We start from the raw sequence: 27,409 nt of genomic DNA, 5'->3' as shown, positions 1-27,409 counted from the left end.
CCCTAGCAATGTTAGCTGGGCAGTCACATCTGCCTGTTTTCCCCCCTTTTCTCCTCCTGTCTTTCTGCCCCTTTTGTGTTCAATCCTTTTCTCTTTCTCTTCAAATATAACCTTATTATGTCTAATATTCGCCTCTGTCTCTCTATTCTTACTTTCCCTCTTTGCCTAAGTCATGAGGTTCATGTGTTCTATGCAATTAAGACTAATATCACCCACTGGGTAGAGCAGAGAGAGATATCAAAGAGCCAGAACAAAGGGAGGGGACAATGGATGATCTGGGATTGGAGCTGGTCTGACACTGCTGCAACAGAGAAATTCTGAAGAAAAGTTCAAAAGGTACAATTGAGCCATTGCCATCCAACTGGCCATTGCCATCCAACCATCCAACCCAAAACAATTATATAACAGTTATTTGTGTCAATATGTGTAATGTCTCGTTAATTTATGGCAAGGAAATTATATATAGCGGAGCTTCTTTTAACTTGCATTGGTAGACTAAAAACTATTTTAAAAAACACAGCGCATTCGCCCACAAGCACAATATAGTGACATTACTCATGAGGAAATCTTCTCTACCCACTCACACACAGAATGGAGATTACTAATTCACTTATGTCCTCCCAGGCCTGCCAAAGATATACTAGTGGACTGGCTAAGTAAATAAATGATGGGAAAGGCAAAAACAAATGAAGGCAGTGTGATGCATGGAGATGGAGAGAGAGAGCTGCTCATTAGGCCGCGAGTCGGAGAAATGACACCAACGGGACACCTGGGCAGCGAGCAGGAAAGAACAACGATTGGAGGAGAGAACAGAATATCTAAGATGGCCCTGGAAAGTTGGCAGCACTAGTGCTGGCCTGGAGTGTGGGGACTGGAACAGGCTAGAAGGTAAGAGGAGGGGGTAATGAATGGAGTGGGCCTATATGAATACTGTGAAGTTGATTCATTTGGTTTTGTAGATTTTTGGACAAAAATCAAGTATCTGTATTTGTTACTTTGAACAAAGAGGAACACAGATGTGAAATATGTAAAAAGCAGTAGGCACAGTGGGCCCTTCTATAAACAGTACTTGCATGACAAAAGTAAGATGTAGGTAATATCACAGTCATTTCATCAACCACCAGCTCTTCAAACCCAAATTAAGTCCACTCATCCCAGCGGGAGGAAGTCACTCTAAATACATGCATATTGTAGATGAATACAATGAAAAGATACAAGGCTGTAATTTAAACGATTACCTGTGACCCTCAACAACATGTTGGTACTAAATGCTGAATAGTGACAATTATCAGCATCTCTCATAGTAAGAGATATCCATTGGGCAGCTAGTGACTCACCCTGAGTGTTTGGGGAGACCGCGGTAGAGCTCCTACAATGTCCACCTGTGCCATGTCCTCAGCATGCTCATTGACACCATGGATGAACATGACGGTGCCGCTGTCCATCACGTCCCGTCTGGCCACCAGGTTCATCTCCTCATCAACTTGGAAGTCTGGGTGGGACACCTCGAACGCCATGCCCTCGTTCCCCACACAGTCATCAAATAACACTGGGGGGGAAGAGAGAAAGAGGAATAAAATACCACAGCTGTTACTAACACTGTTTAGAAAGCTTTTCAAGATGGTTGTCCCTTCACATATTTCTCTCCCTAATCTACATGTGCTGTCTCTGATCAGTAGCAGTCTCTTCCAGGGTGCAGTGATCTCTATGCGTGAACAACGTCACATGAATGACACCTGCCATGGTAGCTATTCAAATTAGCTAACCTTTGGCTCCCTCTCTGTCAATTACAAATACACACATGGACAGATGCATATACACACATCCACATCTGCTAATGCTGTACCTACTACTCCTACTCCTTATACATAAGTATGTGATACTGTGAATGTTTGCTTTCATTTAGTTTTTTTTATCGCTTTGCAATTTTCATAAGTATGTGGTAAATATTCACAATGTTTAGTACAAAACTCAAAACAGATTATCAAAAAGGAAGTTGTTTCAAAACTCAACGCACATTTTCAATTGACTTGAAGTACAGCACAGTACTATTGATATGATTGTGTTCTCACTCGTTAAAAGCCCAGTGCAGTCAAAAACATGATTTCCTGTGTTTTATATATATTTCCACACAATGTGGTTGAAATAATACTGTGAAATTGTGAAAATTATGCGAATGCCTTTTTAGTATGAAAGATGTTTTAAAAGACCACCTGAACATGTCTATCTGTTTTGGTGGTGCCTGGTGACATCATTTAATAGACCAATAAGAAAGAGTGTTCAAAACCTCTCTGCCAATAACAGCTAGTTTCTGGTTTTGCCCTCTCAACTCAGACCACTCCCAGACTACCCTAGCTACATTTTTGCTTGAGAAATGGCCCTTCGCTAAGAAGTTATTTGTTTCTTTTTTACCATTTTAATTGAATGCAATCACAGTAAGGTACTTAACTTCTTCAGGCTAGGGTCTATTTTTCTCCACTCCCTGTCTGAATGACGTGCCCAAAGTAAACTGCCTGTTACGCAAGCCCGGAAGCCAGGATATGCATATAATTGGTACCATTGGATAGAAAACACTTTGAAGTTTGTAGCAATGTTAAAATAATGTTTGAGACTATAACACCATAGATATGGTAGGAGAAAATCCAAAGAAAAACCAACCAGAATCTTCCAATGGAAAGTATAGGGTTATATCCAAATCCAGCTCCCAGATTGAAATTCCTATGGCTTCCCCTAGATGTCAACAGTCTTTATTCAAGGTTTCAGGCTTGTTTCTTACAAAACGAGGAAGAATGTTCAGTTTTAGTACTAGGAGTCAGAGTTGGAAATCAGTCTGTACCGTAACTAAACAACCATGCACGTTGTAGCTGGGACCCTTTGGATTGCAAATCAGAGGAAGATTTTCAAAAAGTAAGTGAATATTTAATCGCTATTGTGATTTTATGATGCATGTGCTGGTTGAATAATATTTTGATGTGGGGGCGCCGTCCTCAAACAATCACATGGCATGCTTTCACTTTAAAGCCTATTGTAAATCAGACAATGCAGTTCGATGAACAAGACTTTTAACTGATATAAGACACTTGTATGTCCCTAAATGTTTCATATCCATAATTTTATAAATTATTTATTTGAATTGCGCGCCCTCGAATTTCACCGGAATTTGATGACCGGTTGTCCCGCTGGCCTAGCCCTAATTATAAACCAATAGCAAAAAATACAAGATACACATTTCAAAACTGTTCTTTTTGAAGTGCTGGTTAGAAAGAATAGTAGATGGTAAATATCATTTTCCATACAGTTTTCGAATAAAACATGGCATGAACAATTTTTTATTATTATTTGTATCCAATGGCAGGTTGTGAGCATGTTGTGAAATACGTCAGTCTTACAGTTTCATTATCCTTATACAGCACATACGTAGGACAAATCATCATAATTGGGGTATTGTAAAGCAGTTGGCTACTGTAAAAATGTAGCACGCTGTTGTATGCCATTTCTGCCCAACCCAGCATTGTACAAGATCACCTTTTCTACATGACTTGTCTACTGATACAGTATCGCCTGTATTTTTGCTGAAATTCGTCAGCTTTTGTAATACACAACACAGGTATTTCAGTAGTGCATTGTAAACTACACCATAATTCCAAATGGTAGCACATAGTATGTGACTCTTTCCACTTCGTCCTATTGAAACACACTGGCTGATGGAGAATAATGATTTAGTATTTACAGCCACATAGGATTAGATTTTAACAAATATAATATTACAACATAAATTCATATCAGATTGATACATTTATGAGGTAAAAATATAGAAATTGACAGCGGTAAGTATTTATCAAAATATATACACTGAGTGTACAAAACATTAAGAAACACCTTCCTAATATTGCGTTGCACCCTTTGCCCTCAAACGCCTAAATTCATCGGGCATGGACTCTACAAGTTGTTGAAAGCGTTCCACAGAGATCCTGGGCCATGTTGACTCCAATGCTTCCCACAGTTGTGGTAAGTTGGCTGGATTTGTTTTGGGTGGTGGAACATTTTTGATACACACAGGAAACTGTTGATCATGAAAAACCCAGCAGCGTTGCAGTTCTTGACAAACCGGTGCACCTGGAACTTACTACCATACCCAGTTCAAAGGCACTTAAATCTTTTGTCTTGCTTTTTCACCCTCTGAATTGCACACACAACAATCCATGCCTCAATGGTCTCCTCCCCTTCATCTACACTGACTACAAATGGAAAACCAGCTGAGAGCTGACCAGTGACGCAAGCCTACCAGACGAATCAAATGCCTCGAGGCAAGCAACACCGAAGCATGTATGAGAGCACCAGATGACTGTGTGATCACGCTCTTCGTAGCCGATGTGAGCATGAACTTTAAACAGGTCAACATTCACTAGGCCGTAGGGCCAGAAGGATTACCAGGACGTGTACTCAGAGTATGTGCGGACCAACTGGCAAGTGTGTTCACTGACATTTTCAACCTCTCCTTGACAGAGTCTGTACTACCAACATGTTTCAAGCAGACCATCATAGTCCCTGTGCCCTAGAAAGCAAAGTTAACCTGCCTGAATGACTACCACCCCGTAGCACATCGGTAGCCATGATGTGCTTTGAAATGCTGGTCATGGCTCACATCAACACCATCATCCCGGAAACCCTAGACTCCAATTCGCATACCGCCCCAACAGATGTACAGATGAATACCTCCATCTGCAACTGGATCCTGAACTTCCTGAAGGGCCGCCCCAGGTGGTAAAGGTGGGACAATCAGGGGTGTGCACTTAGTCCCCTCCTGTGCTCTCTGTTCACCTAAGACTGTCATGGTTCCACCTGTCAACAGATGGCGGCAGAGACCGTCCTAGAGACATTAATGACTCTCAGGTGTGTCCTATTACACATTATGATTTGCCTGTTAAAAGAGGTGTGTTTTCTGATTTCCTTTACAGAAGCTTGAATTTTGCGTTTGTTTGCTGAGACTTTGTTTGTTTGTTTGTTTGTTTGTTTGTTTGTTTTTTTGTTTGTTTGTTTGTTTTTTTGTTTGTTTGTTTGTTTGTTGGTTTTCTCCAGTGTACTGTGATCCTGCAGCTACTGTATATTAGTAAAGTATTCAGGTTTATTGTTAACCACTGATTCCTCGTCTGTTCTCTTCTCTGCACCTGGACCCAACTGCACCATGTCACAAAGACTGCGTGGCCAAGCACGACTCCAATTCCATCAAGTTTGCTGACTACAACAGTGGTAGGCCTATTTACCCGCAATGATGAGACAGCCTATAGGGAGGAAGTCAGGCCTGGCAGTGTGGTGCCAGGACAACAACATCTCCATCAACATGAGCAAGACAAAGGAGCTGATTGTGGACTACAGGAAAAGGAGGCCCAAACACACCATTCACAACGGCGGGGCTATAGTGGAGTGGGTCAAGAGTATAAAGTCGTGACGACAACTAATTTTCCCCCTCGGGACACTGAAAAGACTTGACATTGGTCCCCAGACCTCAAAAAGTTATATAGCTGCACCATCGAGAGCATCCTGACCGGTTGCCTGGTATAGCAACTGCTCGGCATCCGATTGCAAGGCGCTACAGAGGGTAGTGCGTAAGGCCCAGTACATCACTGGGACCAAGATTTCTGTCGTCCAGGACCTCTATACTTGGCGACGTCAGAGGAAGGCCCCCCCCCAAAATTGTCAAAGACTCCAGTCAACCAAGTCATAGACTGTTCTTTTTGCTACAGTGACGAGAACAGTTTCTACCCCCAAGCCATAAGACTGCTGGACAATTAATCAAATGGCCACGCAGAATATTTACTTTGACCCCCCCCTCCTTTTGTTTTTACACTACCGCCACTCGCTGTTTATTATATATGCATAGTCACTTCACCCCTGCATACATGTACACATTACCTTGACTTGATACCAGTAACCCTTTATATATTTTGTGTTACTTTTCTGTTTATTTAGTAAATATTTTCCTTACCAACAAAGCAGTTCAAGAAATATAGTTAAGGGCTTGTAAGTAAGCATTTCACGGTAAGGTTGTAGTCATTGCATGTGACAAGTAAAGTTTGATTTGATTGAAGTGGTTTTAACAAGTCACATCAATAAGGGATCTTAGCTTTCACCTGGTCAGTCATGGAAAGGTGTTCTTAATGTTTTCTACACTGTGTACATTAACTAGGCACTGTAATTGATAATCACTTAACCATTTGGTAAACCTACATAGTTTAACTTCTTGGGCATAGGGGGCACTATTTTAATTTTTGGATGAAAAACGTTCCCGTTTTAAACAAGATATTTTGTCACGAAAAGATGCTCGACTATGCATATAATTCACAGCTTTGGAAAGAAAAAACACTGACGTTTCCAAAACGGCAAAGATATTGTCTGTGAGTGCCACAGAACTGATGTTACAGGCAAAACCCAGATAAAAATCCAATCAGGAAGTGCCACATTTTTTGAAACCGCCTCATGCCAATGACTCCTTATATGGCTGTGAAGGAGCTAGGAGTCAGCTTACATTTTCCACGTTTTCCCCAACGTGTCTGCAGCATTGTGACGTCTTTTTGGGCATTTCCATTGGAGAATGGCTGTAAGAGACCATATAGGGCGAGTGGACGCATGGTGTCTCCCGGAGAAAACCTTGCGTAAAATACTGAGGTAGCCATTATTCCAATCGTTTCTTATGAGAAACCAACTTCCTCCACGGATATATTATCGAATACATATGTTAAAAACACATTGAGGATGGATCCTAAACAACGTTTGCCATGTTTCTGTCGATATTATGGAGCAAATTTTGAAAAAAGTTCAGCGTTATAGTTTGAAGTATTTTCGGTCGATTTCTCAGCCAAGCAGGATGAACAAACTTGACGTTTTTCACCTACAAAAATATTATTTTTGGAAAAAAGGAACATTTGCTATCTAACTGGGAGTCTCCTGAGTGAAAGCATCTGAAGTTCTTCAAAGGTAAATTATTTAATTTTGTTGCTTTTCTTATTTTTGTGAAACTGTTGCCTGCTGCCAGCACAGCCTAGCATAGCATTATGCCATGCTAAACTTACACAAATGCTTGTCTAGCGTTGGCTGTAATGCATATTTTGAAAACCTGAGATGACAGTGTTGTTAACAAAAGGCTAAGCTTTGTTTGAATATATTTATTTCATTTCATTTGCGATTTTCATGAATAGGAAACGTTGCGTTATGGTAATGCGCTTGAGGCTATGATTACGCTCCCGGATACGGGATTGCTCGTCGCTAGAGGTTAAACTCGTGTCTAGTACAGATTGAGAATTACATTATGAACATGTCTGTTTTTAAAGTATAAACATATTGTAGCAGGTTCAAGGGTGTGGGGTTTCCACATCACCAAATTCAATAACCAAACACACACAAGGAGCACCGATAGAATGCAAATGAATCGTTTATTAGGGAGTTTTGCATGCTGGGGAGAATTCACCAACCATTTCAGAGTCCACAATCCGTTCTCGTTGTCCGTTCTGTTCTCTAGGTGTAATCCTAAAACTCAGGTCCTCAGCCAAACCGGTTTGGTGCACAGTGGGGGTAATCAGACTGCTATTTCTCTCCTCTCACACTCTCTACAAAATACACTTCCCTCTCCATTCTCTGCCCCTTTGTGCAGGCCGTTTCCTATACCCCAAGCACTCACTGGCTTAATGATCAGGCTCGCCTCGTTGGGGCAGGAAGTCTATATAAGGCTCGGGGGTGGAGCCAGCGGGCTGCAAGATATCTCCCTTCAATTATCACTCCCCTCACCTCTCCCTGCCGTCTGCCACAATATAAAGTATGATACCTATTGTGATGTTCTACTATGATGATGACTTATGATTTTACTTCACAGTAAATTTGACAATCTGATATTGACAAGATCAGATAAGTACTGTATGTAACACGCATCCCCTATAGAGTAAACAAATGAAGTTGCTGGGGTCTTTTAGATGGAGGGGGGGTTCACACTACTTTTCTAAAATAGCATTGGTCAATACAGTAGTGTAATATATATTGTTTATGTAGCAGGTGCTTTTATCCAAATTGACACCATACATTTTTGTATGTGACCCCAGCAGGAATCGAAACCACAACGCTGGTGTTGCTTGTCCCATGCTCTTACAAACTGAGCCACACAGGACCACTACAATATTTAAGTACCATTTACTGTAAAATACAATACATGATGACAATACAGATGGAAGGTGTTTGATTGCCATCCCCATGAGTGTACCACTCTCCTTCAGGCCATGGATGAGGCACGCAAAGACATCAATCCAAACCAATGTCAGGCTTGGCTTGGCCATGCCAAAAGGCTTTTCTGCAGGTGCATGAACAATAAGGACATTTTACTGTGATGTCCATGAGAACTTAAGGCCAAATGTTCAAGACGGGCTTGATGCAAACTAGTGCCTGTTAAACATAATGTATCTTTCATTCATTTAATTTGTTTAATTTTATTCCAATACACCTATGCTATAATTATATTTGATCAATACATTTCTTTGTGCATCAATGATTGTGAAATAGGTCTTTAATGATCACACCTTTGATCAAACATCGGATAGAAATTATAGAAATGTTTATGGGTAGACCAAGTGTATTGACTAATGTGAAAAGTTGACGGTAGTGTAGCATATTACATTCAAAGGGCAATTTTTAAATATTTGTCTTGCATTTTTTGCTGTTGAATTAACGGGAAAGATATCATTGCTATGCATTCTGTGTTTTGCAAGGTTCTAATGGTATTTCACAGAAAACATATTTTGGCCCAATGCTGTGTGGTGAAAGAATGTACAATAAAATATTTTGAATGCAATACTTGCTGTGTTACAAGTGTTACCAGTTTGGACTTTTGTACTAAGAGTTTTGAAAATTCACCACACACTTGTGATAATAACACCAAAGTGATTGAAAAACACTGCAATAGAGATAATTAATACTTCAATCAGCTTTTATCACCGTCATGTGCTTTGCCTCAATTTCCCTCCACATCCCTCATCATTCTCCACCCTGTACCATCACCATCCTCCTGCTGCAATTCCATGTCTGTACAAGGAAACGGAGTGGTACAAAAATAATTTGTGTGAGTGTGTGTATGCATGCCGCCCTGGACACGTGTGTCTTTGGGGTCTGACTGAGAGAGATACCGGCACTGCACCATGGTTTATCCTCCCTGATCGTGTTGATCCTATCCTTATCTCACTTTACCACACTCCCCTCCTTGGCCCAACAAGTACCCTTCTCTCATCCACCCTGCCCCATTCCACTGTGAGGTGCCCTAGAGGGAGATGGTGGGGTGAAAAGACCTCCCTCTGGATTCTAGACTTATAGAATAACTTATATAACACTTCATTATTACATGTTCTGATTCACTTTGAGATCATAATTGTTTGAAAATCATGATGATTTCTGGGATATACATGGTTTGATCATGTTTCCTGGAATCTGAGCGAGCAGCGGCTAGGGTATTAAAACTTATGGCTGGGGGTCAGTATTGAGTAGCTTGGAAGAATAAGTTGCCCAAAGTAAACGGCCTACTCCTCAGTCTCAGTTGCTAATATGTGCATATTATTATTAGTATTGGATAGAAAATACTCCAAAGTTTCTAAAACTGTTTGAATGATGTCTGTGAGTATAACAGAACTCATATGGCAGGCAAAATCCTGAGGAGAAATCAAAACAGGAAGTGAGAAATCTGAGCTTGGTATGTATTCACCACAGTTCCCAATGAAATCCCCTTGAGATATTAATGATGTTGCACTCCCTAGGGGTTCCACTAGATGAATGAGACTTCTACTGTGTTGTGGGACTGAATGAGAGCAGGATCTATCAGGTGACTGGCAGTCAGCCATTTTCTGATCATGCGCATTCATAATGGTATCCACTTGCGTTCCATTGCACTTCAAGACACAAAGGAATACTCCGGTTGGAACTTTATTGAAGCTATATGTTAAAAACATCCTAATGATTGATTCTGTACTTAGTTTGAAAGGTTTCTTCGACCTGTAATATAACCTTTTGAAGTTTTTGTCCGATATAACGCTGACCAGAATGAGCGCTTGGATATGTATACCAAGCACACTAACAAAAGATGGTATTTGGACATAAATAACGGACATTATCGAACAAAACAAACATTTATTGTGGACCTGGGATTCCTGGAGTGCTTTCTGATGAAGATCATCAAAGGTAAGGGAATATTTATTATGTAATTTCTTGTTTATGTTGACGCCAACTTGGCGGCTATTGTGACTATTTCTTCTGAGCGCCATCTCAGATTATTGCATGGTTTGCTTATTCAAAAACTTATTCAAGTTTTTTTTTTAAATCGGACACAGCGGTTGCATTAAGGAGAGGTATATCTATAATTCCATGTATATAAATAAATCCATGTGCATAGCATTATCATCTACATTTATGATGAGTATTTCTGTTGAATGATGTGGCTATGCAATCACTGGATGTTTTTGGAACTAGTGAATGTAACTTGCCAATGTAAACTTTATCAAACAAAACATACATGTATTGTGTATGTTGAAGTCAGCTGATGAAGATCATCAAATGTTAGTGATTCATTTGATCTCTATTTGTGATTTTTGAAACTCCTCTCGTTGGCAGGAAAAACGGCTGTGTTTTTCTGTGGCTTAGTGGTGACCTAACATAATCGGTTGTGGTGCTTTCGCTGTAAAGCCTATTTGAAATCGGACACTGGTGGGATTAAAAACAAGATTACCATTAAAACGCTATAAAATATATGTATGTTTGAGGAATTTTAATTTTGAGATTTCTGTTGTTTTGTATTTGGCGCCCTGCACTTTCACTGGCTGTTGTCATATCATCTCGTTAACGGGATTGCAGCCATAACAAGTTTTTAACAGCGCTATGTGCAAATGAGACCACTCCACTGCTGGTTTAAGGAAAAGCCCTTTGCTTTAATGTCGGGACAATGTTCTAAATAATACATCCATATTGAATGAACTCTATGTTCTCTTCTTTTCTGTACATAACAAAGATCCTTAGCAGCGTATACTCTCTAGCCATTGGAATTCTTAAACTGAAGAACACTGCATTCAGTTTATAATGGAGAGCCAGACTTTCAGTGTTTAAAGTTGGGCCCTTGGATGAAACTGACTCTCAAGTGACAAAAATGGGAAAACACTCCGAGCTCATGAGTTCACCCATGAAACAACCTATCTTCCTGCTCTCAACAGCGTGTACTATACACATTACATGTACATGTACATCTGGTAGCACTTCCAGTAACCATGGGCCTGATGCTGAGCTAATTGTAGTGTTGTACATTTCATGTTGAAAAACCCTCTTTAATTTCAAACAAGGGCATTAGCATGGTCCTTCTGTGGCTCAGTTGGTAGAGCATGGCGCTTGTAACGCCAGGGTAGTGGGTTCGATTCCCGGGACCACCCATACGTAGAATGTATGCACACATGACTGTAAGTCGCTTTGGATAAAAGCGTCAGCTAAATGGCATATATTATTATTATAAGAACTTACCAGTCCAAAACGATGTCCTCTCCCGTTCAAAAAAATATTCCTCCACAATCGCTAAATGAATCGTCATAAAACAATCTCTGTCTCACCTTCCCAATCAATTTATTCTAAAATTGTGTGTACATCTGTATATCTAGACTTAGATTTAGCTTTCCCTGACTTAGTCGCCATAATGATTGATGTATAAACAGCTGAATCTGCGCGTTTACCAAACAATGCAGTGCGTAAAATGCGTAGCTCCTTCCGGTATGAAACTTCAATAGCGAATGACTCACTTTAAGCTGGAGCTTACTACATGGGTTGGTCTTGCAACACATAAACATGGCGTATTGCCGTTGAGCTCAGCTCATTGGCTATCTACCCAGCTAGATTTCAAGACAATCAGTGGTCATTGGGTTAAAAGACAGTCAATCAACGAAACAGCGGGGGAATCATTGGTGCACAATGATGTCATGACTTATCTTCAAATCGGTTTCTTTCAGTCAATACATCCCGCGAAATGGCCCATCAGGTTTAATTGTGTTACAAACAAACCAGTTGATTGCAGTGAAACCAAACATGACTGGAAAAGTCACGTTCTGTGTGGGTTATTTACCTGGAATGTGTCGTCGAAAATGGAACGAGACGGAATTCACAACACAAGCGGTTAACAAAATGTTTTGTGTTAGGCTATAAAAACGGATTTTATCAAACAAAAGATCATTCATTGTGTAACAATGAGCATTGGAATTGCAAACAGATGAAGATCGTCAAAGGTAAACAATTTATTTTAATGCAGTTTCTGAATATGTTACACCTGTGCTGGTTGAAACATTTTTTTTTTTTTATGGGGCTCAATGCTCAGATAATCGCATCTTATTATTTCGCAGTAAATCCTTTTTTAAATCTGACAACGCAGTTGGATTAGCAAGACTCTAGGCTTTCGATACATGTGAGACACTTGTATTTTCATAATGTTTAATAATGAATGTTTAACCTCTAGCGTCGAGCAATCCCATATCCGGGAGCGTAATCATAGCCTCAAGCTCATTACCATAACGCAATGTTAACTATTCATGAAAATCGCAAATGAAATGAAATAAATATATTCACTCACAAGCTTAGCCTTTTGTTAACAACACTGTCATCTCAGATTTTCAAAATATGCTTTTCAACCATAGCTACACAAGCATTTGTGTAAGAGTATTGATAGCTAGCATAGCATTAAGCCTCGCATTCAGCAGGCAACATTTTCACAAAAACAAGAAAAGCATTCAAATAAAACCATTTACCTTTGAAGAACTTCGGATGTTTTCAATGAGGAGACTCTCAGTTAGATAGCAAATGTTCAGTTTTTCCAAAAAGATTACTTGTGTAGGAGAAATCGCTCCGTTTTGTTCATCACTTTTGGCTAAGAAAAAAATCTGAAAATGCAGTCTCTACAACGCCAAACTTTTTACCAAATTAACTCCATAATATCGACAGAAACATGGTAAACGTTGTTTAGAATCAATCCTCAAGGTGTTTTTCACATATCTATTTGATGATAAATCATTCGTGGCAGCTGTGTTTCTCCTCGAAGCAAACGAAAAATACACGCAGCTGGAGATTACGCAATAATTGCAACAGAGGACACCAAGCGGCCACCTGGTAGATGTAGTCTCTTATGGTCAATCTTCCAATGATTTGCCTACAAATACGTCACAATGCTGTCGACATCTTGGGGAAACGACAGAAAGTCTAAGCTCATTCATGACCCATACACAGCCATAAAAGGAGACATTGGAGCACAGCACATTCAAAATCTGGGGCACTTCCTGTATGAAATTTCATCTTGGTTTCGCCTGTAGCATTAGTTCTGTGGCACTCACAGACAATATCTTTTCAATTTTGGAAACGTCAGAGTGTTTTCTTTCCAAAGCTGTCAATTATATGCATAGTCGAGCATCTTTTCGTGACAAAATATCTTGTTTAAAACGGGAACGTTTTTTTATCCATAAATTAAAAGAGCGCCCCCTATATCCAAGAAGTTAATATGACTATTTATGTAGCGATCACCGTATGTTGTGGAATTTCAGCCCGCTAGCGGGTTCCGTGCGCAGAGGGGTGAAAGGCCCAGTACAACAGCTGATGAAACTAAGACGGTAAAAGTGTGCTGGTTGAAAATAAAATATACACAGGACCTTCTAATCAGCAGGTTTTGCATGCGTAGAGTTGCGGCTTGCCCGGTGACATCACCAAGCAGTAAATTAGTTATTAGACCATTAACAAATCGAGTTCCAAACCTCTCTGTTTTAATTCAGTATATACTGTGTAAAGTGAGGGGTTAAGGGGTTGGTAGAATTGTAACGGCTTTCTTAGTTTGTCAAAAGAGAGTCGGACCGAAATGCAGCGTAGTTGTTACTCATGACTTTAATAGAAAGAGTGACACATGAAAATAACGATACAAAATACAAAACAACAAACGGAACGTGAAACCTAATTACAGCCTATCTGGTGAAACTACACAGAGACAGGAACAATCACCCACGAAATACAAAGCGAAACCAGGCTACCTAAATACCCCACTGAACTGAGGGGCAGCTTGGGACTGAGGGGCAGCTCGGGACTGAGGGGCAGCTCGGAACTGAGGCAAAGCCCAGTACTGAGAGGAAGCCCAGTACTGAGATGAAGCTCAGGTAGGTAGTAGGCTCCGGTAGATCCTGGCTGGCTGGCGGATCTGGAAGATTCAGGTTGACTAGCAGATCTGGAAGATTCTGGTTGACTGGCAGATCTGGTAGAATCTGGTTGACTGGCAGATCTAGAAGATCATGGCTGACTGACAGATCTAGCTGCTCTATGCAGACTGGCAGATCTGGAAGAGACTGGTTGACTGGCAGATCTGGAAGAATCTGGTTGACTGGCAGATCTGGAAGAATCTGGTTGACTGGCAGATCTAGAAGATCATGGCTGACTGACAGATCTAGCTGCTCTATGCAGACTGGCAGATCTGGAAGAGACTGGTTGACTGGCAGATCTGGAAGAATCTGGTTGACTGGCAGATCTGGAAGAATCTGGTTGACTGGCAGATCTAGAAGATCATGGCTGACTGGCAGATCTAGAAGAACATGGCTGACTGGCGGATCTAGCTGCTCTATGCAGGCTGACAGCTCCTTGCAGACTGACAGCTCTTTGCAGACTGGCAGCTCTGGCTGCTTTATGCAGACTGACAGCTCTGGCTGCTTCATGCAGACTGACAGCTCTGACTGCTCCATGCAGGCTGACAGCACCCTGCAGACTGGCAGCTCCTTGCAGACTGGCAGCTCCTTGCAGACTGACAGCTCCTTGCAGAATGACAGCTCCTTGCAGACTGACAGCTCCTTGCAGACTCGCAGCTCTTTGCAGACTGACAGCTCTGGCTGCGTCATGCAGACTGACAGCTCTGGTTGCTTCATGCAGACTGACAGCTCCCTGCAGACTGGCAGCTCAGGCTGCTCCGAACAGGCAGGAGGCTCCGGCAGCGCTGTAGAGGAAGGCTCTGATAGCGCTGAACAGGCGGGAGACTCCGACAGCGCAGGAGGGAAGGAAGGCTCTGATAGCGCTGAACAGACAGGAGACTCCGGTAGCGCAGGAGAGGAGAAAGGCTCTGGCTGTGCTGAACAGGCGAGGCGCACAGAAAGCCTGGTGCGTGGTGCTGGAATTGGTGCTACAGGATTGAGGACACGCACAGGAAGCCTGGTGCGGGAAGCTGCTACCGGAGGACTGGTGTGTGGAGGTGGCTCTGGATAGACCGGACCGTGCAGGCGCACTGGAGCTCTTGAGCACCGAGCCTGCCCAAGCTTACCTGGCTCGATGCCCACTCTAGCCCGGCCAATACTAAGGGCTGGTATGAACCGCACCGGGCTATGCACCCGCACTGGAAACACTGTGCGCTCCATAGCATAACACGGTGTCTGCCCGGTCTCTCTAGCCCACCGGTAAGCACAGGGAGTTTGCGCAGGTCTCCTACCTGGCATAGTCATACTCCCATTTACCCCCCCCCCAATAATTTTTTTGGGCTGCTTTTCGGGCTTCCATCCGCGTTGCCGTGCTGCCTCCTCATACCAGCGCCTCTCCGCTTTTTCCGCCTCTATTTCCTCCTTGGGGCGGCGATATTCACCAGGCTGAGCCCAGGGTCCTTTTCCTCCTCCCATGTCCAATTCTTCAAGTGGTGCAGCCTCTCCCATTGCAACTACTCTTCACGATTAACAGGGAGAGTTGGCTCAGGTCTGACTCCTGACTCAGCCACTCTCTCTCTGAGCCATCCCCCAATAAATATTTGGGGGTGACTTTCGGTTTTCGCTCTGCGCCGCCGTGTCTTTTTTTTCCGACTCCATTCGCCTCTTCGCACTGCTCTAGCGAATCCCAGGCGGGCTCCTGCACTCTCTCTGGGTCGGCCGCCCACCTGTCGATTTCTTCCCACGTCGTATACTCCATGCCTCTGCTGTCCATAACGTCCTCCCTTCGCTGTTCCAGCTGCCTGTTAACACGCTGCTCGGTCCGAGTGTGGTGGGTGATTCTGTAACGGCGTTCTTCGTTTGTCAAAAGAGAGTCGGACCGAAATGCAGCGTAGTGGTTACTCATGACTTTAATAGAAAAAGTGACACATGAAAATAACGATACAAAATACAAAACAACAAACGGAACGTGAAACCTAATTACAGCCTATCTGGTGAAACTACACAGAGACAGGAACAATCACCCACGAAATACAAAGCGAAACCAGGCTACCTAAATACGGTTCCCAATCAGAGACAACGAGAATCACCTGACTCTGATTGAGAACCGCCTCAGGCAGCCAAGCCTATACAACACCCCTAATCAGCCGCGATCCCAAATACTACAAACCCCAATACGAAAATACAATAACATAAACCCATGTAACACCCTGGCCTGACCAAATATATAACGAAAACACAAAATACAATGACCAAGGCGTGACAAGGATTATCAACACACAATTGCTATCTGTAAATATGATTAAAAGCCAAATATGCATTCACACATGCACATACTCACACAGAGAGGGAGAAAGAAAGCCATGTATGAAGACTACACACACAACACACAGAGCTGTCCATACAAACACCAGACACTATGATGTGCAGGGGGCCATAAAAGGCAGTTCTATATGGAGGGAGGCAGTGTTTAACAAGGAAGAGGCTGTGTGGAAGGAAATGAACTAAACGCTCATAAATAATCCCTGATGGGTGACCAGACGACACACACACACACACACACACACACACACACTTGCAGCCTAGCAGCCTAACTGAGATTCCCACATGTTTCCTGTATGACATTGGAAAAATACTCTTTCTGGTCCAGGTAGCTTGTAAGAAACCTCCTAACCCAGGCAGGCGGCTAGCAGTCCCACAGTAGAACATGTTAGCAGGGCAGACTACGGCAGGTCTGGTGAGGAAGACAGTGAGCTGGGCCGGTTGGCACACTGTGACACTGACAGTACAGTGACAGAAGGGACTGATGGACAGTTAGAGTTACATGTGAAGCGTTGTTCTTTTCTGGTACTCCCACTGATCACTGTGACACTAACAAGCCCACACTTGCCTGTCATTATAATTACTATTATTATGAGGAACGGGGGGCACAGCAGAACACAATGGCTGTGTATCTATAAAAACTGCTCATTGCACATTTATTTCAATCCCTCTCTCTCTACCTCCCTCTACCTCTCTTTTTTCTCTCTCTCTCCTCTCTCTTTCTCCTCCTGTCTTAGTCTGTACTTAAAGTTGGGGTGATCTGTGAATGCTGACATAATTACACCATTGCCTCTTGGCTGAGGACAGGAAATAAAGGAGATAGAAGGAAGTGTTTCTCAAACAGATGAAACTTGTACCAGGCTCTCAGCAGTGTTTCTCTTCTTTGTTGTGTGAAGCTATGGCGTGCAAGCTGAACTGGGCCTCTCCTGCTCTGACTATACTCTCAACACCTCAGGACCATCTGAAATTGGAAAACGCTACAGTTAGTGCTGTGTGCCTACAAAACCATTAGGAATCATATCTATCAAAGTAGTCGTTCAATGCACTTAACCTTTTCAACTCTGTAGTGGGGCCTTTTTATCGTTCTCTCCACCACAGCCACTTTATATCCCCCTCTGGCCACAATCAAACACTCACTCTGGCTATGGACTGACAACACCGAGGAAAGGAAGAGAGGCAAGGCTTCCCCATGCTGGAGAACTGCGCAGTAGAGGTTGAGACAGTCCACAATACACTCAAGGGAAACAAACCACTATTTATATATTCAACTATCATTGCTAACCCAAAGCATGACAGATGTGTTCATTTCATCCACATTTATTTCAATAACACACACAGTTCTTTACAGCCTGCAAAGTGTGCAGGGAACAGTGACAGACATTTCAAAGGCAGTCAGTGAGTGTTTGATGGTATTCTAATGTTGTCAGTTTTGGGGGGATTTCAGCAGGAGCATGGCGGGCTGTGCTTTGATTTCAGGCAACAATGGCAGAAGGCCCCATCATCCTCCGAGAAGTGTCTGAGTTTAAAGCACTGCACAACACGGATTAGCTGGCTAAAAACCCTCACTGAGGATGGTGTCACACAATTTGACATGAGTTCCTTTTAGGCCACAAAACCAATCATGGCAATATAAAATGCCTAGCTGTCCTCTCATGACTGGGCTTGGTCATTTAGCACACTGTATAAATACAATGGTATTACTGTATACCCACTGAAAATCCCAAAGAACACTTTTAGAATAGAATTTACCGAGGTTCTTGCATACAGTAATACTTACAATTAGTGATTTAGGGAATTTCAGCCTGCAAAATTATTCAAATTAAACAACAGGGCTGGTCATGCAGCCAGTTATTGTAGATGTTTAATTCCATTTGAAATGTCAATAAATAATTTACAAACAAATTAGATGGGCTCATCACATATAAGGAATGACAAGTAATGTCAATTTATTTTGAAGCATTTTTCAATACTTTTACCCCAAAAGAGTTTCCTGTGCTTTAACAAATGGAGATGTAGTTGAATGTGATGTCTGACATTACTGTCTCCTTTCATCAAACAAGCATCCTGATCATTCAATGCGCTCTCTTGAAAGTATTACAGTTATGTTGTCTGCATCCTAAAAGGGTACGGAAACACCCCAACAAGTCTTTGAAATCAAAACAGGACACTTCAGATGTGTAACCTCTCCTGCTTAGCTTTGATCAAGGGAAATGGGCTTTCATCTTACAACATGATCCACTCATATTTACTTGTAATTCCTTTTCATTGTCAGGCAAGAAATTCGATTTTTTTTCTGTCAGGTATTAAGGTTTTCCTACTCAGTGTTTCTGCCTCCTAACTAAATGTCAAGATGCTATGATGGGGAGAGATGAGAATCTGAAGTCTAATCTGAAAGGTGACAGTGTCTGCATCAGAGCTGATAGCTCAGTCCTAGTAGAGTGTGCTCCGCCTCAAAAGGCCTTGCAAAAACATGACACTAAGTAATCCGGCATGACAGCGCTGTGCTACTTCTGAAACTATTCAAACATAATTCCATATAATGCAAATAAGAAAGTCTAGCAAGGAGCATTGTGTACAACACACCACAGCCTTTGAGAGGGAACAAGGCTGAGCTTCTCCTGTGAGCAGAACGCCCTGGGACGCATTCACACCAGCATCTCACTTTTAGGAGGACATTTAAAAAGCTGGAACCTGACTGGGGCTTTCAGACAAGTTCTACAAAAAAGTAGAAGCAGCATGTCTTATTCCACATAAAATTCTCTCTCCCCCCTCTCTCTTTTTAATCTTTCACTCACTCTCTCCCAAATATGAAATATGGTCTATGGAAGATTAGTTAAAACAGACTACTGATCTTAGTCTAGCTCTTGGGACTTACACACATTCTAAGCCAGGGAATAGACCAGACAGACCTTAAGAAAATAAGTGCAACATGTTATATGTTGAATAACACATCTGACTGGCACGAAATTACTATAATCATGTTAAAGTCTCTCTGCTGTGCCTTTTACAGTACATCTCTCCATTGCACCAAGAGTAATCATATAGAAATGGACACAGATATTTCTTCTTATTGAAAGCATTACAGTTATGTTGTCTCTAACAAGATGGCACTGACAGATAGGGCAGCTCTGCTTCTAGCTCCGAAGCAACTTTGCAATATTTTGTTTTTTTTATCTGTTATTTCTTACATTATTAGCCCAGATTTGTTTTTGTGTTATTACATACAGCCGGAAAGAACTTTGGGACTCACCAGCATTACGACCAGGAATATGACTTTCCCAAATTGGATCCGTTGTTCGTACCCCCCGGGGCATTTGAAATTATTCCAGAGGCTGCTCTAAAACACCACCAACTGAGAAGAGGTATTCGGAGTGGACTTCTAGTCGGACTCAGGAGGCGTGCACACCATCCCCCACTTCCGAGTGTATTACTCGCTAATGTTCAGTTTCTAGGATAATCAAGTAGACGAGCTCAGGGCTAGGATCCCCTTCCAGAGAGACATCAGGGATTGTAACATACTCTGTTTCACGGAAACATGGCTCTCTCGGGATATACTGTCCCAGCTGGGTTCTCAGTACATCACGCAGACAGGAATAAAGAACTCTCCGGGAAGAAGAAAGGCGGGGGTGTATGTTTCATGATTAACTACTCATGGTGTGATTGTGATAACCTACAGAAACTCAAGTCCTTTTGTTCACCCAACCTAGAATACCTCACAATCAAATGCTGACCGTATTGCCTACCAAGAGAATTCTCTTCGGTTATACACACAGCTGTGTATATTCCCCCACAAGCTGATTCCACGACGGCACTCAAAGAACTATGCTGGACGTTGTGCAAACTGGAAACCACATATCCTGAGGCCATATTTATGTAGCTGAGGATTTTAACAAAGCAAATTTGAGTAAAACGCTACTGAAGTTCTACCAACACATTGGCTGTAGTACTTGCACTGGAAAACATTGTACCATTGCAACTCAACATTTTGAAGTGCCATCAGGACACTTTCTGTCTCCTAGAGATTATCTTACTTTCGGGCGAAAAGTGCAAATCAATCCCAGAACAACAGCAAAGGACCTTGTGAAGATGCTGGAGGAAACGGGTACAAAAGTATCTATATCAACAGTAAAACGAGTTCTATATCGACATAACCTGAAAGGCCGCTCAGCAAGGAAGAAGCCATTGCTCCAAAACCGCCAGTTTGCAACTGCACATGGGGACAAAGATCGTACTTCTTTCAGAAATGTCCTCTGGTCTGATGAAACAAAAATAGAACTCTTTGGCCATAATGACCATCGATATGTTTGGAGGAAAAAGGGGGAGGCTTGCAAGCCAAAGAACACCATCCCAACCATGAAGCACAGGGGTGGCAGCATCATGGTGTAGGGGTGCTTTGCTGCAGGCAGGAATGGTGCACTTCACAAAATAGATGGCATCATGATGCAGAAAAATTATGTGAATATATTGATGCAACATCTCAAGACATCAGTCAGGAAGTTAAAGCTTGGTCGCAAATGGGTCTTCCAACTGGACAATGACCCCAAGCATACTTCCAAAGTTGTGGCAAAATTGCTTAAAGACAACAAAGTCAAGGTATTGGAGTGGCCATCATAAATCTCTGACCTCAATCCTATAAAAAATCTGCGGACAGAATTGAAAAAGCATGTGCGAGCAAGGAGACCTACAAACCTGTGGAAGGTTACCTGAAACGTTTGACCCAAGTTAAACAATTTAAAGGCAATGCTACCAAATACTAATTGTGTGTATGTAAACTTCTGACCCACTGGGAATGTGATGAAATAAATAAAAGTTGGAATAAATCATCCTATCTACTATAATGGTGACACTTCACATTCATAAATAAAAGTAGTGATCCTAACTGACCTAAAACAGGGATTTTTTTTTTAAATGTCAGGAATTGTGAAAAACTGAGTTTAAATGTACTTGGCTAAGGTCTATGTAAACGTCCAACTTCAACTGTATGGACGAGTGATGTCACAGTGGAACGGACTAAGACAGCGTAGAATAGTATAGAATACACTATATACGTATGAGTTGAGTAATAAAAGATATCCAGTGACTACGATACCTTAGAATAGTATAGAATACAAAATATACATACATATATATATATATATATATATTTTATATATACAACAATATATATATTCTATATGAAAAAACATCATGGACATATGAAATCAATGATACTAGTCACAGACCAGTTTTCAATCATGTTTAAATGTTTAACCAATTGCAAATGCACAGTGACTTTGCAAAAGTGAGAAAACATAAACAAATGGACATGATGAAATCAACACAACAGGTATGGAAATGTACAACTATCACTGCTTTTCATCCTCATCTCATATGTATATACTATATTCTGTTTTACTGTATTTTGGTTAATTCCACTCCGACATTGCTCAATCTAATTTGTACATATTTCTTAATTCCATTCCTTTACTTTTAGATATGTGTGTATTGTTGTGAATTGTTATATACTACTGCACTGTTGGAGCTAGGAACACAAGCATTTCACTACACCCACCATAACATCTGCTAAATATGTGTATGTGACCAACACAATTTGATTTGATTTATTTAAAAATAGCATACCCACATTCACACACACACACACACACGTTATAGTAGTCCATTGTATCCGATGATGACTTCCACTACCGAGTTAACGGTGAAGTCTTTGGTGACTGTAGAGTCCAATCTGAGATCCACAAACTTTATTGCAGATAGGACAATGTGCAGTCTGTGTTGGCGGGGGCATGGTTGTATGTCTCCTGAGCTGTTTTCACTGCTTCTTTGTGCTCCTCTCTTCCTCCCACCTCTGTACACCGCTCTGGCAGAGCTCCCGCCAGGTGGAAAACTCAGCAGCATCTTTCTCCAGGTCTGTTGGTTTGATTTTGCACTTCTTCAACAATGTTTTCAACTGGTCCTTGTATCACTTCATCTATCCTCGAGACCGCCGGCTAAGGTGTAGCTGGCCATACAGGATCTTCTGCGGCAAGTGCTCCTGTAACAAACATTCTAATGACATGCCCAAGCCAGCACTGTGCTGGCAGCATGTTCTAAAGGCATCTTATGTGGAATTGCTCAAGCTGCTTGTTGGGGCAACTGTAAGTGACCCAGTCTTCACAGCTGTAAAGAAGTGAGGTTATCCAGACGGCTTGATAGACGGCGACTTTGGTGTGGAGGTGGAGATCCCTGTTTTGGAAGACCCTGCATCTGAGATTCCTGAATGCAGCTGACCCTTGTTTGATCCTGTTTTGAATTTTGAGGTAGATTCTGAGTGGATGCTGCCCAGGTATTTAAAACGGGACTATTGCCAGTGATTTGTGTTCAATGGTGAAGACAGGCATGGTGGGTGGAGGGTTGGATCTCCATTGGCAGACCACCTGGTGTTGATAGACAGTCCCATCCAACTATAGACCCTCACCACCATTACAAGGATGGACTGAAAGTCTTCCAGAGTGTGGGCCACAAGAATAACAGTCATCGGCATACTCAAATCAAATACAACCTTACAGTGAAATGCTTACTTACAAGCCCTTAACCAACAATGCAGGATTTAAGAAAAAAAGTTAAGTAGAAAATAAGAAGTAAAAGTAACACATATTTAAATAGCAGCAGTAAAATAACAATAGTGAGGCTATATACAGGGGGTACCGGTACCGGCCTTGCGTTCGGAGGCAGAGCAGTTACCATACCAGGCAGTGATGCAACCAGTCAGGTTGCTCTCGATGGTGCAGCTGTAGAACTGTTTGAGGATCAGAGGACCCATGCCAAATCTTTTCAGTCTCCTGAGGGGGAATAGGCTTTGTCATGCCCTCTTCACAACTGCCTTAGTATGTTTGGACCATGATAGATTGTTGGTGATGTGCACACAAATGATCTTGAAGCGCTCATCCTGCTCTACTACAGCCCCGTTGATGAGAATGGGTGAGTGCACTGTCCTTCTTTTCCTGTAGTCTACGATCATCTGCAGGTCAAGAACCCACTCAGTCAAAACGTTGGTGGTTGCTTGGAAACCTCCTGATGTTGAATAGGTTTTCATCCAGCCTGAAAACCACTGCTACCCTGCTTCTGTCCTCAAGCTCCTTGTGGAGAAGCTGGGTGACACATAGGAGGAAGATATTATAGAGTACAGGTGAAAACACACACCCCTGCCTCACACTGGTGCTTACTCCAAAGGGCACTGACTCCTGCCTTCCTATGGCCACCCGAGCCATCATCCCATCATGGAACTGGCAAAGGATGTTGACAAATTTGACTGGACAGCCAACTTTGAGTAGAATGCCCCATGGTCGTTCCCTGCTCACAGTGTCGAAGGCCTGGGAGAGGTCAACAAAGGCCATGAAAAGGTCCTGGAGTTGCTGTGCCGTGAACATCATGTTGACCGTACTCCTCTTCTTTCTGAAGCTGCATGGTGACTCTGGCAGCATTTTCTCTGTGATCTAGTTCACCAGCCAATGTAGCATCACCTTGTCCAGGACCTTGCCAGCATCAACTAGAAGGGATATCCCACGGCTGTTGCCGCAGATGGTGACAATGTTTACATCCCGCTGTTGGGAGACGATCTCCCAGTCCCAAACCTCAGTGATGTACTGGTGGAGCGTTCTGGTGATGAAGTAACATCCCTTCTTAAGTAGCTCTGCTGGGATGCTGTCAGCACCAGGAGTTTTGTTGCTCTTGATGGAACGAATAGTTTATAACACCTCTTGGAAGGTTGGCAAACGGTTGAGGCCTTGAATGGGTGGACGGACAGGGAGTTTTTTCAGGATGGAGTGGTCTGTAGGAGAATGCTGATTGAGTAGTGCTTCAAAGTGTCAGCCCACCTCATCAGGATCTGTTTTTGGTCTTTCAAGAGAGTCAGACCATCAGCATGATGGAGTGACTTCTAGGGCCATAGTTAGCTTCAGCTAAGTTGCAGAAACTGTGCATGTAAACTCAGCAAAAAAAGAAACATTCCTTTATCAAGACCCTGTCTTTCAAAGATAATTCGAAAAAATCTAAATAAATTCACAGATCTTCATTGTAAAGGGTTTACACACTGGTTCCCATTGTAACGGCGTTCTTCATTTGTCAAAAGAGAGTCGGACCGAAATGCAGCGTGGTGGTTACTCATGATCTTTAATGAAGGATCGCGATACATGAAATAACTTATACAAAATACAAAACAACAAACAGAACGTGAAATCTAATTACAGCCTATCTGGTGAACACTACAGAGAGACAGGAACATTCACCCACGAAATACAAAGTGAAACCCAGGCTACCTAAATACGGTTCCCCATCAGAGACAACGAGAATCACCTGACTCAGATTGAGAACCGCCTCAGGCAGCCAAGCCTATACTAGACACACCCCTAATCAACCACAATCCCAATGCCTACAAAAACCCCAATACGACAATACAATAACCCCATGTCACACCCTGGCCTGAACAAATAATTAAAGAAAACACAAAATACTAAGACCAAGGCGTGACACCTATGCTTGTTCAATGAACCATAAACAATTAATGAACATGCACCTATGGAACGGTCGTTAAGACACAATCATTAAAACACAGATGGTGGGTCATAGTTATGAAAACGTAGGACACTACTAAAGAGGCCTTTCTACTGACTCTGAAAAACACCAAAAGACAGATACCCAGGGTCCCTGCTCATTGTCGTGAACGTGCCTTAGGCATGCTGCAAGGAGGCATGAGGACTGCCGATGTGGCCAGGGCAATAAATTGCGATCTCCATACTGTGAGATTCCTAAGACAGCGCTACAGGGAGACAGGACAGACAGCTGATCGTCCTCACAGTTACAGACCATGTGTAACAACACCTGCACAGGATCGGTACATCCGAACATCACACCTATGGGGACAGGTACAGGATGACAACAACAACTGCCCGAGTTACACCAGGAACACACAATCCCTCCATTTTGTATTTATTTTACCTTTATTTAACTAGGCAAGTCAGTTAAGAACAAATTCTTATTTTCAATGACAGCCTAGGAACAGTGGGTTAACTGCCTTGTTCAGGGGCAGAATTACAGATTTGTACCTTGTCAGCTCAGGGATTCAATCTTGCAACCTTCTGGTTACTAGTCCAACACTCTAACCACTAAGCTGGCTGCCACACCCTCCCTCAGGATACCTGCCGCCCCCTCCATCAGTGCTCAGACTGTACGCAATAGACTGAGAGAGGATGGACTGAGGGCTTGTAGGCCTGTTGTAAGGCAGGTCCTCACCAGACATCACCAGCAACAACGTTGCCTATGGGCACAATCCCACCATCGCTGGACCAGACAGGACTGGTAAAAAGTGTTCTTCAGTGACGAGTCACAGTTTTTTCTCACCAGGGGACATCATTCCTGGGGATGTGGTGAAGGGTCTCATCTAGTGACTGGTAGAAGCAGTCCTTTGCCTAATTTTCAGATGGTAACATTGGTGCATATGCACACCCACATTCACACACACACACTCATAACTTTAGGGCGAGTGTTTCACAGGGAGGCAAGCGAAGTGTGCTAAGTATGAGCTGGTTTCAGACAACCTTGTATTTATCATGTCCCTCTCTGTGGGCTAATGGTGTCCCTCAGTGTGTCCTCGGGGAGAGGTGGGGAGCAGGGGGGATTCATCACACAGTACATATCTACTTTATTGTCCAACTGACTGCGACACAGACAAACTAAAAGTACACTTAACTTTTTCATAATTGACAGCCTTAGACAGAATGTCCTCATCTACAGTTAAAGGTCAGCCATGCATGCTAACTGCTCTATTAAATGTGTTTGTCACCTTGGGATATGCACTGCATTCCAACAAACTAAACCGCATCGAAGTGAAGATGATTATTCTTTCTGGATGATTGTCCCCTCTGATGTACGTCTCTTGTTGGAATGACATTTTTTACTACGCAAACCACAATGATGTATTATGTAATATGACTATGTAATTACCATGTAAATACATGGTTTTAGAGATACTTAATGAAGTATGACCAACAGCACCGTGTGGACTATCAAAGACAAATGCTTAAGCGTGTAGAGAACCAGCCTGCATCAGCCTGCACTTACATACATACATACATACACACACACACACACACTTTTTCATCCTCGTACACACACACACACACAGGCCTGGCACGTGGGCTGCCAGAGAAGTGGGCTGTGTGGCACGTCACATGCACAGAAGCTTTCATTTTTTATCTGAGATGAACATGATGCTGTGGTGTTCTAATGAGCCACACTCAAGTTATAACGCTGTGTATAAGGAGAGGTTAATTGCTTTGTCTCATGACTACAGCAAGCTTTTATTTAATTTCAAACTGCAAATATGAAACTGCAAATTGTTTTTTTTGTAAGGGAAGAGCATACTTGACAGCAGTGAGTGTACTTATTGGTCAAACACACGAGAGCACTCTGCAGGCTGAGGCTACAACAATATATCTAACAGCCTTTGAAACTCTAAGGCTGACGTTTTGAGATTTTCTCGACAAAAATAACACCATGATATTTTCCCTAATCCCTTTCTCCTGCCTTCCACACATACACTATTGCTCTCTATCTCACATTCACGCCATTAAAAACAAACTGAGCCTGGAATGAGTCATTGCTCTTCTGTATTCTAGCAGAGTTATATTGAACTTGAATCCCTATAATAGGTCAGGTGACAGGAGACTAATTACACTAATTACAACACTCAGTGGCTTTCTCAAAGTGCACTTACAGATACAATAATAATTAAATACATTTGGAAACACACATGCATATTTTCATACCTGTGTGATGAATTACAAAACTGGGTCATTTATACCGTAAGCTCAGAATTCCACAAATGTCACGTTTTTTTAAACAAACAACAG

At 42.3% G+C, this 27,409-nt stretch overlaps 1 protein-coding gene across 1 annotated transcript in view; it reads right to left on the bottom strand.

Moving 5' to 3' along the window:
* The window catches only part of LOC118401299 (cadherin-13-like), a 636,121-nt gene that overhangs the window by 418,953 nt on the left and 189,759 nt on the right, over positions 1–27,409 (bottom strand). Inside the window, exon 3 of the mRNA XM_035798686.2 lies at positions 1,338–1,549. Within this exon, the coding sequence (XP_035654579.1) occupies positions 1,338–1,549 (212 nt within the window). The remainder of the gene's footprint in view (positions 1–1,337; positions 1,550–27,409) is intronic.

The sequence above is a fragment of the Oncorhynchus keta genome, chromosome 22 (genome assembly GCF_023373465.1).
Source record: "Oncorhynchus keta strain PuntledgeMale-10-30-2019 chromosome 22, Oket_V2, whole genome shotgun sequence".
Taxonomy (NCBI): Eukaryota; Metazoa; Chordata; class Actinopteri; order Salmoniformes; family Salmonidae; genus Oncorhynchus; species Oncorhynchus keta.
This window is presented reverse-complemented; position numbering and strand designations above follow the sequence as displayed.